At 42.9% G+C, this 13,465-nt stretch overlaps 1 protein-coding gene across 3 annotated transcripts in view; it reads right to left on the reverse strand.

Moving 5' to 3' along the window:
• Positions 1-386: 386 nt before the first annotated feature.
• Positions 387-13,465, reverse strand: part of alg1 (ALG1 chitobiosyldiphosphodolichol beta-mannosyltransferase) — a 129,558-nt gene continuing 116,479 nt past the window's right edge. For 2 of the 3 annotated variants that reach the window (XM_068058738.1, XM_068058737.1), the window contains exons 13-14: positions 2,396-2,522; positions 387-919 (exon numbers count right to left, since the gene is read on the reverse strand). In XM_068058738.1, coding sequence (XP_067914839.1) covers positions 762-919; positions 2,396-2,522 — 285 coding nt within the window. In that variant the 3' untranslated portion in view covers positions 387-761. Of the gene's footprint in view, positions 920-2,395; positions 2,523-13,465 lie in introns of those variants that run through there. The other variant, XM_068058739.1, reaches the window with a different exon arrangement.

The raw sequence follows: 13,465 nt of genomic DNA on the forward strand, positions 1-13,465 counted from the left end.
ACTTTCTCAATCTTTAATCTCATCAGTTAAGGAGGTAGATTGTTGGACCTGCCATTCAAGAGTAAGTTAGGGCAAAAAATGCTTTCCAACTGCAAAATGCAGGAAAAAGTCTAACTGCGCATGCTGCAAGATGCCCCGCTCCACTGTTTCCAATGGTAGAAAAATGGAGAACAAGGGCATGGAGACGGAGGATTTTCACTGCACTCAGGAGCATCACATCTGTTTTACATCTAAGAAACAGATGAACCGCTCACCAATTTCTACCCTTGTTGTGTCCAGTAATTTGTGCTAAATGTGGCTCACGTCAAGCGGCAGCTTATCATAACAGGTCCGCCATGTAAATTGAGTTTGACACCCCTGTATTAGAAAATAGACACCCAATGTAATAAAGAAAAATGCAAGCTTTATTTTCAGGACTTAAGATAAATTGTTTATGATGGAGTTACTTTAGTAAGAGATTAAATACGTTAATAGTTTGTTTTTTCTTTTTAAAACGGGTAGTGTTGGAGTTGGAGACCAGGTGATTACAGGCTCTACCACAAAGATGTTTCCTTACAACAAATGCACAAAAATAGTGCTTCTTAAAATATATGAAAATTAAGTGTCCAACATTTTTCAAGAAGAATTGAAAGCAGTGAAAATTAAATGAATTACATTCAAAACCGAAATGCTCAATTGTTTGTTTCCCTTTGTCAAGCTTTTCACACTAAGAGTGGACAGGTATTTTGTTCTCAGGGCACTGTTAAAGCTTTCTGCAGCTGTTAGATTACACGACCAAAATGTGAAGTAACTTCTGCTTTAGCTTTCCCTCCTTCCACTGCAGGAATTTCTGGCCTCCAGCAGCAGAGATTGTAGGGTCGCCCTTTGAGAATTGCTGCCATCAAATATTTGCAATCGCGCATTAGGACATGAACCCCACCTATGATAGTTCAAGCAAAAGCAAATGAAAGAATTAATTTTAAATTTGACAATCATAGTTTAGTATTTGAGTATAGATATGGTGTAGTCCTCTTAGATCTGGCTGAAGTTTAGCAACAGCCAAAATACTGCACTGATTTTTCAAACCAGGATATATTTTAAAGAAACAACCTAGCTAGAAAGGCAAAGAGTGTGTTAATAATGTGGTGAAAGACAAAGCGTTAGTGCAGAGAGGGTGTTAAATGACAGAGTAATGAATAGCCTTGGCCAAAAGCACAAACATGAAAAAAAAGTGGGCAGGCACATGGCAAAAAAATGATGAAACAAACTAAATTAAATAAAAAATAAAGATAAAAATAAAAAACTAAAATTGAAAAAAATGGGGGCCAGTCATGCTCTGAAATTATTGAACTCAATGTTCAGTCCGGTAGACTGTAGTGTGCCTAATCAGTAAATGAAGATGCTGTTCCTCGAGCTTGCGTTGATGTTCACCGGAACACTGCAGCAAACCCAGGACAGATATGTGGGCATGAGAGCAGGGGGCGGTGTTGAAATGGCAAGCAACAGGAAGCTCGGGGTCATGTTTTCAGACTGAGCGGAGGTGTTCCGCAAAGCGGTCACTCAATCTGCATTTGGTCTCCCCAATGTAGAGGAAACCACATTTTGAGCAGCAAATACAGTATACTACATTGAAAGAAATACAAGTAAATCACTGCTTCACCTGAAAGGAGTGCTTGGGAGCCTTGGATAGTGAGGAGAGAGGAGGTAAATGGGCAGGTATTACATCTCCTGCGATTGCATGGGAAGGGAACGAGGTGTTGGGGGTAATGGAGGAATGGACCAGGGTGTCGCAGAGGGAACGATCCCTTCGGAATGCTGACAGGGGAGGGGAAACATTAATTCTGCTTCTCGCTCCACAGATGCTGCCAGACCTGCTGAGTATTTCCAGCATTTCTTGTTTTTATTTCAGATTTCCAGCATCTGTAATATTTTGCTTTTATTACCAGTAAATGTAAACTGGAGTCAAATTCAACATTTCTTTTCAAGTTTACTGATGAGGAGAGATGAAATTCAACCTCTGCATTTAAAACAAACCAAATGAGTGGTGATTTCAAAAGCTCACAAAACTTTGAATTAAACTGACAAAATCAATTTGAAAAAAAATTCAACCAACCAGACTTGAAAAGCACATTTCAATCCTTATTTTCTTCGACCAGTTCAAAGACTTTTTAACATTTAACCTTAAAACCCTGCTCTTTTGTAAGTGATCACATTTATGCATCAAAATTTATAATCCAGAAATGTATTGGTCCACTGAGAGAGTGTCCAGCATCAATACTCTGATCAGCACTGACACTCTGAGTTTATTCTGAACAGAAACAGGGTATTCTGGTCCACAGCATTCCATCATCCTGTCGCATAAAGACAATAACAAACAGACTGGACGGTCAATACAACAGTCACAAATTTCAGTTACTTGCTGCCAGAAGTGGAAGTACTGTTTCATCCCAATTCTCATCCCATTGAACCATCTTAGACTCCTTCAGGTTTCTTTTAAATTTGCCTAGTTTGTTTTTTTCTTTGTGGAAGTCTATAAAGAGAAGCTGAAAAGAACACAATTTATAAGTTACATTTTGAGTAAAAATGGCAAAGATTTATATATTTTACTTGTACAGTTGCATGAAAAGCTAAAATCTCAAATCAAAACTATCCTAGGATTTATCCTAGGATTCTCTGGGAAGCTAGGGAGGAGATTGCAGAGCCTTTGTCCTTGATCATTATGTCGTCATTGTCGACAGGAATAGTGCCGGAAGACTGGAGGATAGCAAATGTTGTCCCCTTGTTCAAGAAGGGGAGTAGAGACAGCCCTGATAATTATAGACCTGTGAGCCTTACTTCGGTTGTGGGTAAAATGTTGGAAAAGGTTATAAGAGATAGGATTTATAATCATCTTGAAAAGAATAAGTTCATTAGAGATAGCCAGCACGGTTTTGTGACGGGTAGGTCGTGCCTCACAAACCTTATTGAGTTTTTTGAGAAGGTGACCAAACAGGTGGATGAGGGTAAAGCAGTGGATGTGGTGTATATGGATTTCAGTAAGGCGTTTGATAAGGTTCCCCATGGTAGGCTATTGCAGAAAATACGGAAGTATGGGGTTGAAGGTGATTTTGAGCTTTGGATCAGAAATTGGCTAGCTGAAAGAAGACAGAGGGTGGTGGTTGATGGCAAATGTTCATCCTGGAGTTTAGTTACTAGTGGTGTACCGCAAGGATCTGTTTTGGGGCCACTGCTGTTTGTCATTTTTATAAATGACCTGGAAGAGGGTGTAGAAGGGTGCGTTAGTAAATTTGCAGATGACACTAAGGTCGGTGGAGTTGTGGATAGTGCCGAAGGATGTTGTAGGTTACAGAGGGACATAGATAGGCTGCAGAGCTGGGCTGAGAGATGGCAAATGGAGTTTAATGCGGAAAAGTGTGAGGTGATTCACTTTGGAAGGAGTAACAGGAATGCAGAGTACTAATGGGAAGGGCTAATGGGAAGATTCTTGGTAGTGCAGATGAACAGAGAGATCTTGGTGTCCAGGTGCATAAATCCCTGAAGGTTGCTACCCAGGTTAATAGGGCTGTTAAGAAGGCATATGGTGTGTTAGCTTTTATTAGTAGGGGGATCGAGTTTCGGAGCCACGAGGTCATGCTGCAGCTGTACAAAACTCTGGTGAGACCGCACCTGGAGTATTGCGTGCAGTTCTGGTCACCGCATTATAGGAAGGATGTGGAAGCTATGGAAAGGGTGCAGAGGAGATTTACTAGGATGTTGCCTGGTATGGAGGGAAGGTCTTACGAGGAAAGGCTGAGGGACTTGAGGTTGTTTTCGTTAGAGAGAAGGAGGAGGAGAGGTGACTTAATAGAGACATATAAGATAATCAGAGGGTTAGATAGGGTGGATAGTGAGAGTCTTTTTCCTCGGATGGTGATGGCAAACACGAGGGGACATAGCTTTAAGTTGAGGGGTGACAGATATAGGACAGATGTCAGAGGTAGTTTCTTTACTCAGAGAGTAGTAGGGGCGTGGAACGCCCTGCCTGCAACAGTACTCGACTCGCCAACTTTAAGGGCATTTAAGTGGTCATTGGATAGACATATGGATGAAAATGGAATAGTGTAGGTCAGATGGTTTCACAGGTCGGCGCAACATCGAGGGCCGAAGGGCCTGTACTGCGCTGTAATGTTCTAAAAAAAAACTATATATTTTTTTTAAAATGGTGCTGGTCACAGTAACAATGGGCTGGATTTTGTTGTGGCAGCCGCCCTGCACCGTCACGATTACGTGGCGGGCAGCCACTTAACATATTGACGGCAGCCGCCCCATCAATCACGTGGCGGGGCTGTTCACGGCGTCACCTGATGCAGGAGCAGGTGCTGAAACCATTTTTAAAAGGCTGCCAGCCCTGCAAACAGTTCAACAGAATGCAGAGTTGACCCATCCCCCCACAAACTTCCCCATACAAATCATACTGAGTTGAGCCCTTCCCCACCTTGGTGGTACCAACTTCTCCTGGATGGAAAAGTGAAGGCATGTGAGTGCCGCGCGACGCACTCAAGATTGGGTACTGAAGGTAAGATCGCGGCAAATTAAGTTTCAATTTATGCAGGGAGGTAATTTAAATATTTAAAGCAGAGTCCTGTCACAGTGTGGCAGAGGTGCTGACACAGAGCCTCGCCGCCGCTGGGAAGATTGGATCTGGCAATCTCAGTGTTGGACTCTGTGGCAGCTGCTGCCGCTCCGATTCTCCAGCCCCCGCACCCCGCCATGAAACCAGACGTCAGGCTGAGAACAAAATCCAGCCCAATATCTTATAAATGTAAAGGAGGATTGCTTAGGCCCTTACTGAACTGATTACATCTTCGGAATTCTAAATCTAATTACTGCAGTGGGACCCTAATTTTTGCAAATGCATCTGCATGTTGTTGCTGGAATGCTTATATTTGCACCAGGAATTTTCTTCAGGAAAATACCAGATATACAACTTTAAATGGATTGTGAAGCAATAAGTTGTTTATACTCCTTGTTGGAAATTAATAGCATTCACAAGAACAAACTGCAGGAAATATCTAATCAATATTTAGAATTCATGGATTAATATAATCATTCAGCACAGAAGACGGCCATTCACTCCATCATGTCTGTGCAGGCTGTTTGAAAAAGCTATCCAATTAGTCCTACTTCCTGTTCTTTCCCCATACCTCTGTCAATTTCTCCTTTTCAAGTATAAATCCTTTTTGAAAATTACTATTGAATCTGCTTCCATCACCCTATCAAATAATAGTCAGGATCACGACTACTTGTTGCATAGTTTTCTTTTCCCTTTCTCCCCCTAGATTTTTTGCCACTTATCTTAAATCTGAATGCCCTGGTTACCAACCCTCCTGCCAAACCTTTTCTCCCCATCAACTCCAATAAAACCCTCTTCTAATGTTGATCCCCTCGATCAAATCTCCTCTTAACCTTCTCTGCAGAACAATCCCAGCCTATCCAGTCTCTCCAAATAACTGTAAACCCTCATCCCTGGTACCATTCTGGTAAATCCCCTCTGCATCCTCTTCTAATGTATCCTGCCCAGAATTAGGCACAATAGCCCAGCTGAGGACTAACTAGTGATTTATATAAGTTTACCATAACTTCCCTGCGTTTGAACTCTATGCCTGTTTATAAAGTCCAGGATCACATATGCTTTTTTAAAAACAAAATCTTATCCATGTGTCCTGCAGCCTTCAAAGATTTGTGTAAGTGAACCCCTGTTACTACATCTCCTTTAATATTGTACCATTTAATTTATATTGCCTCTCTTCACACTTCTCTGCATTAAATTTTACCTGCATGAATCTGCCCGTTTCACCAGTCTATGTCCTGAAGTCTAGTACCAACCTCACTATATTTACAAGCTTTGTATGACCAGCAAACTTTGAAATTATGTCCCCAATAGCCAAGTCCAGGTCATTAATGTATATCAAAAAGAGCAGTGGTCCTAATACCAACCTCTGGGGGACACCACTGCATACTTTCCTCTAGTCTGATAAACAACCATTTACCACGACCCTCCACTTTGTTTCTTAACTCATTTTGTATCCATGCCACCACTATTCATTTAATCCCATTGGCTTCAATTTTGCTAACAAGTTTATTTATCAAACATCTTTTGAAAGTCCATATGCACATCAACTGCACTTTCCTCATCGCCCCTCCATTATTTCCTGAATTATGGTTTCCAGATAATTCCCAACATTAGACTGACGAGCCTGCAGTTCCCTGATTTATATCTCTCTCCTTTTATGAACAAGGGTGAAACATTTGCCATCCTCCAGTGCTCTAGCACCACTTCCAGATCCAAGGAGTATTGAAAGGCCTTTGACTACTTCCACCCTTACTTCCCTCAGCAACCTAGGGTGCATCACATCTAACTTCTTGACACTTGGATTCACATTTAGCCCACAACGAGATGAGGAGTGGAGTCAACAATTAACTAGCTATGCATCTCCACTGGCCCCTGCATTAACTTCTGATGGCTCATGATTGACTCTTACACAACCCTCTGATTCCACTAAACAACTTACAATGCTCACTGACACCTTGTCCTACTCCTATAAATGCTCCTACCCATATTCCCGGCTACTCTTTGAACTTGCCATCTCGTGGCCTTTCTATTCCCGTGGTTTAGATGAGACAAGGCTGGTCACTTCATTGCAACCCTCACCACTGGTGTCCCAACAGTATTTCTTCAGCATCCACCCCTAGAAAAAGCTCTACCACAGGTCACTTACAATGACATTATCAACCAACCAACTGCATAACATTTGGCCTGTCTTTTGCCATGATAGTCTGCACCTGTCGATCTGCTCAACCACTCCCTCACCTCCACCTTTGATGCCCTGGTTTCCTGCAAAACCTTTATTCTGTCCCATTACTCTCTACAGATACTACCACCTCCCTTTTAAAGCATTATCACTCCCTCCTCCACAATCTACTGTGACCTCTGTCCTTGCAAACTACCAACCCATCTCAACCCTCCTCTCTTCTCAGGTCTCTGAGCATTTCGTCACCTCCCAAATTCGTATCCACTTTTGCTGTAACCCCATGTTTTCGGCCTGCCACAGCACAGAGAGCCACAGTAACAAATATCAGTGACATTCTCAGTGACAATTTCTATGGTACATTATCCCTCAAACTTTGCTACAGCCTTTGACACCATTGATCACATTATTTTAATGCCTCTCCTCAGTTGTCCAACTCAATGGGACTGCCCCTCTTGACTCCACTCTTATTATCCACTCAATCATAGCTGGAGCTTCACCAATAGCTCCACTGCCCACCCCACAGTGTTACCTTTGGAGCCCCCCAAAGATCTATTCTTCATCCCTTTACCTCTTCATCTGCATGCTGCTCTTTGGTAACATCATCTACAGAAATGGCAGGAGAAATCCCATCAGAGAGAAGAGATACAGGGTCAGTTATACATATACACTGACAACAGCCAGCTTTAAATCTCCATCAGCTCGGTCAACACCTCCACTGTGTCATCAGACTATTTATCTGATATCCAGTATTGGACGAGGCTGCAATTCCCTCCAGTTAAACACTCACCACAAACTCCATACTCTTGCCACCAATTCCGTCTCCTTCGTCTGCCACTGTCTCAGGGTGAACTGGAATATTTCTAAGATTGTCACCTTACTCAATCCCAAGTTGAACTGTCAATCCCATATCCTATCCACCACAAAGAATACCTACTTCAACTTCTAACATCGTCCACCTCGAACCCATCTAAGTCCAACCTGCTGCTCAAAGCAGCATCCACATTGTTATCATCAGCAGACCTAACTATTCCAATGTGATTCTGGCTGACCACCCATCCTCTGTAAGTTTCAGCTTATCCAAAAATCTGCTTCCCTATCTTATCCTGCATCGTCCCACTCATCCATTGCCCCATCTTTGCTGACCTGACCTACATTGGCTCCTGGTCCCACACTGCCTCAAATTTTACATTCTCACCCTCATGTTTCAATTCCTTCAAAGTCTTGTTTCTCCCTATTTCTGTCATCTAGTACAGTTCTATTTCCTCTCCAAAAAATCCGTTCCTCCATCTGGGAACCATGCTTTGGAATAAGTAAAACAATAAGTGAATTATAGAGTTAGAGAGTCATTACGACACAGATAGAAGCCATTCAGCCCATTGAGTCCATGCAATTAAGTCAGTCCCATTTCCCTGCTCTATTGCCATAGCCTTGAAAGTTTATTTCCCTCAAGTGCCCATCAAATTTCCTTTTAAAATCAGTGATCAACTCCACTTCAGCACCCTCATAGGCAATGAGTTCCAGTTCATTACCACTCGTTGCAAAAAAAAAGTTCTTCCTCACATCCTCCCTGCATCTCTTACCCAAAACTTTCAACCTTGTGCTATCAGTTAATGGGAAAAGCTTTTCTTTGTCTTCCTTATAATCCCCCTTATAAACCTGTCATAATCTTGTACACGTCTATCAAATCTCCCCTCAATCCCCTTTACTCCAAGGAGAACAACCCCAGCTTCTCCAACCTAACCTTGTAACTAAAATCCCTCATTCCTGAAACCATCCTGGTAAATCTCTTTTGCACCCTCTCAAGGACACTCACATCCTTCCTAAAGTGTGGTGACCAGAACTGGACACAAGACTCTAGTTGTGGCCCAAGCAGAGCTTTATACAGATTCAGCATAACCTCCCTGCTTTTTTACTCAATGCCTCTATTTATGAAGCCCAAGAACCCATATGCTTTGCTAACTACTCTCAATATGTCCTGCCACCTTCAAAGATCGATGCACATGCACCCCCAGGTCCCTCTGTTTCTGCAAACTCTTTAGAACTGTGCCATTTAGTCTGTCTCGCCTCTCCCTGGCCCTTCTGCCAAAATGCACCATCTCAGACTTCTCTGTTTAAAATTCCATTTGCCAACTGTCTACCCATTCTGCCGGCCTATGTCCTGTTGCAGTCGATCCGTATCATACTCAATTCCACACCTCCAAGTTCGATATCAGCAGCAAATTTTGACATTTTACTCTGTATTCCAATATCCAAGTCATTTATACGTGCCCAAAAAGGCCGTGGTCTTAGCATTGAACGTTAGGGAATACCACTGTCTACTATCCTCCAGCCTGAAAAACAACCATTTCCCATGACTCACTGTTTTCTGTCCTCAAGCCAATTTTTTGATCCAAGCTGACACTGACCCTCCTATTCCATGAGCCTCAACTCTGGTAACAAGCCTTTTATGCGGTACTTTGTCAAAGGCCTTCTTAAAATCCATATAGCAACCTCGATTGCATTCCCTTAAGGATAGTAAACAGTGAGTCCGTGGGGGAGACAGTGACGTAGTGGTAATGTCACTGAATTAGTAATCCAGAGGCCTGGGCTAATGCCTTGAGGTCATGGATTCAAATCCCACCATGGCAACTGGTGGAATTTAAATTTAATTAATAAATTCAATTCAGTTAATTCATAAATATCTGGAATTGAAAGCTAGTCTCATCAATTTAAAGATAGTCTCATCTGGTTCACTACTGTCCTTTTGGAAAGGAAATCTGCTGTCCTTACCTGGTCTGGCCCACATGTGACGCCAAACCCACAGCAATGTAGTTGACTCTTAACTTCCCTCTAAAATGGCCGAACAAGCCAATCAGTTGTCAAGGGCAATTAGGGATGGGCAACAAATGCAGCCTTGGCAGCTATGCCCACATCCCATGAAAGAATAAAAAAAGTTGTTTTTCAGACTGAAGTATGGTAGACAGTGGACCTCCTCAAGGTTCAATGCGAGGACTACTGCTTTTTTTTTGAGGGGGGCAATGTGAATTTACTAAAACTGAGCATACTAAAATGAGACCAGTATGAAAAGATATGGAATGAAAATTGAATAGTTTCTAAAGGATAGTTTTTAAGATGCAGAAGAAATTTGTCACTGAAATCGGCTAAGGATAGAGAGAATGAGTGATGGCTTACTAACAAGGTTGTGAAAGGCATTAGGGAGAAAGATACAGCATACAAAATGTTTTTAATGTTCAAGATCCAAGCAGGATCCATACAGTAAGGCTGATGTTTTCCAGGAACTGATAAGGGCTGAAAAGAGGGATCAAAAGGAAAGGATATCTGGAAACATGAGGTAAAACAGCATGTCAGGAATAAACAAAGGGTGGAAAGAATGGTTGGTCCACTAAAAAATGACAATAAGGAAGTGATGTTTGAATATAAACTGCTGTGTACACAAAGGAAATGGAGGAGAAATGCCAGAACTGGGGCTTCAGTTCAAAGACAAATGAAGTGGTTATTGAAGCCCCAGGGAGGTCATGCTCCGAGCTGATGACTTGAATCCAGGGTTCTGAAAAAATTGGCTCTTGCCGATAGTTTTCAGAACTCACTGGACTGAGGTCAAATCTTGAGAGGCAGGAGTTAATCTGAGTCAGCCAGCATGGTTTTACGAGTGGGAGATTATGCTTGACTGATTGGATTGCTTTGAGAAAATGACAGAGTAGATGTAATCTATTTGGATTTCATTAAATCTTGTTACATTGCTCTATAAAATGTTCAAGTCAATGGATAGATAGGAATGCATTAAGATCGATTAACAATTTGGGCGGTGCAGTGGTTAGCACCGCAGCTTCACAGCTCCAGCGACCCGGGTTCAATTCCGGGTACTGCCTGTGTGGAGTTTGCAAGTTCTCCCTGTGTCTGCGTGGGTTTTCGCTAGGTGCTCCGGTTTCCTCCCACAGCCAAAGACTTGCAGGTTGATAGGTAAATTGGCCATTGTAAATTGCCCCCAGTATAGGTAGGTGGTAGGGGAATATAAGAACAGGATGTGGTAGGAATATGGGCTTAGTGTAAATGGGTGGTTGATGGTCAGCACAGACTCGGTGGGCCGAAGGGCCTGTTTCAGTGCTGTATCAATAAATAAATAAATAGTTGCTTGGTAGATCGCAAAGCATGGTAATACAACAATTTATATTTATATAGCATCTTTAACAAAAAAATCGCAAGACGCTTCACAGGAGCTTTATAAAACAAAATATTACACTGAGCCGCGTAAGGAGATAACAGGTCAGATGGTGAAAAGCTTGGTCAAGGAGATCGGTTTTAAGCAGTGTCTTGAAGGAGGAAAGCGAGGTAGAGAGATGGAGTGGGAATTCCGAGCTTAGGGCCTACACAACTGAAGGTGCGGCCACCAATGGTGGAGAAATTAAAATTGGCAAGGCTCAAGAGGTCAGAATTCGATAAGTGCAGATATCATGGAGGGTGGTGAGGCTGGAGGAGATTCCAGATATAGGGAGGGGCGAGGCCATGGAGGGTTTGAAAACAAGGATGAGAATTTTAAAATTAAGACTTTGCTTGACCGGGAGCCAATGTAGGTCAGCAAGCACAGGGGTGATGGGGGAACAGGACTTGATGCGAGTTAGGAGACAGACAGCAGAGTTTTGGATGACCTCAATTTTATGGAATATGGCAGACCTGCCAGCAGTTCATTGGAATAGTCAAGCTTAGGAAGTAACAAAGGCATGAGTGAGGGTTTCAGCAGCAAATGAGCTGAGGTCGCGGCGAAGTCGGGCGATGTTACGTAGGTAGAAATAGGTGGTCTTAGTGATGGCGCGAATATGTGGCCAAAAGCTCATCTCGGGGTCAAATATGATACCAAGGTTGCAAACAGTCTGGTTCAGCCTCAGACAGTTGCCAGGGAGAGGGATGGATTCACAGAATGACCTTCTGTGCTATAACTATTCAGCCCATTATGTCCGTGCCGGTTTTCTGCAAGAGCAACTCACCCAGTTCAACTCCTTTGCCTTTTCCCTGTAGCCCTGCAAACTTTTTCTCTTCAATTATCCAATTCTCTTTAGGAGGCCTCACAGTGGTGCGGTGGTTAGCACCACAGCCTCACAGCTCCAGTGATCCGGGTTCAATTCTGGGTACTACCTGTGTGGAGTTTGCAAGTTCTCCCTGTGTCTGTGTGGGTTTCCTCCGGGTGCTCCGATTTCCTCCCACAGCCAAAGACTTGCAGGTTGATAGGTAAATTGGCCATTGTAAATTGCCCCTAGTATAGGTAGGTGGTACGGGAATTGTGGGAATGTGGTAGGAATATGGGATTCATGTAGGATTAGTATAAATGGGTGGTTGATGGTCGGCACAGATTCGGTGGGCCGAAGGGCCTGTTTAAGTGCTGTATCTATAATTAAAAAAAAATCTGCCTCCACCACACTCAGGTCATGCATCCCAAATCCTAACCACTTGCTCCATAAAAATGTTTTTCCTCAGGTCACTGTTGCTTCTTTTGCCAAATCACCTTAAATCGGTGTCCTTTGGTCCTTCAGCCAATAGGAACAGTTTCTCCCCATCAACTTGTCCCGACCCCTCATGATTTTGAACACCTCTATCAAATCTCCTCTTAATCTTCCCTTCTCCAAGGGGAATAGACCCAGCTTTTCCAACCTATCCACATAACTGAAGTTCCTCATCATGGAACCACTCTCATGAATCTTTTCTGCACCCTCTCTAATGCCTTAACATGCTTCTGAAAATGTGGTGCCCAGAACTGGACAGTTGAGGCCAAACCAGTGTTTTACACAGGTTTATCATAACTTCCTTGTTTTCTACACCCTATTTATAAAGCCCAGGATCCCATATGCTTTTTTATTTATTTTTTAATTTTTTATTTAGAGATACAGCACTGAAACAGGCCCTTTGGCCCACCGAGTCTGTGCCGACCATCAACCACCCATTTATACTAATCCTACACTAATTCCATATTCCTACCACATCCCCACCTGTCTCTATATATTTCCCTACCACCTACCTATACTAGGGGCAATTTATAATGGCCAATTTACCCATCAACCTGCAAGTCTTTGGCATGTGGGAGGAAACCGGAGCACCCGGAGGAAACCCACGCAGACACAGGGAGAACTTGCAAACTCCACACAGGCAGTACCCAGAATTGAACCCGGGTCGCTGGAGCTGTGAGGCTAACCTGTGCTAACCACTGCGCCACCCTTTATTAACCACTTTCTCAATCTGCCCTGCAACCTTCAACAATTTGTGCAAATATACCCCCAGGTCCCTCTGCTCCTGCACCCCCTTTCGAATTGTAGTCTTTAATTTATATTGCCTCTCCTTGTTCTTCCTGTTATAAAAGCTGGACTTTGTAGTATATTTATGTTTTTAAAAACTGTGATTTTTAATGTAAAGAAGGAAGGTCTCGGAGGAGACATGTGATCTCACACCAACAGTATCGGGAGACAAGACATGTATCCTGGTTAGCATGCGAATAAGTAACCCAGATCAAAGACCCGTTTGAAAGCAGAATGCCAGGTTCTAACACAAGAACAATGGGTTTCGCTCCCAAATTCTAAGCTCCAGTTTCCTCCCACCGCCAAAGACTTGCAGGTGATAGGTAAATTGGCCATTGTAAACTGCCCCTAGTGTAGGTAGGTGGTAGGGTATATGGGATTACCGTCGGGTTAGTACAAATGGGTGGTTCTTGG

This window comes from Heterodontus francisci, chromosome 27 (genome assembly GCF_036365525.1).
Source record: "Heterodontus francisci isolate sHetFra1 chromosome 27, sHetFra1.hap1, whole genome shotgun sequence".
Taxonomy (NCBI): Eukaryota; Metazoa; Chordata; class Chondrichthyes; order Heterodontiformes; family Heterodontidae; genus Heterodontus; species Heterodontus francisci.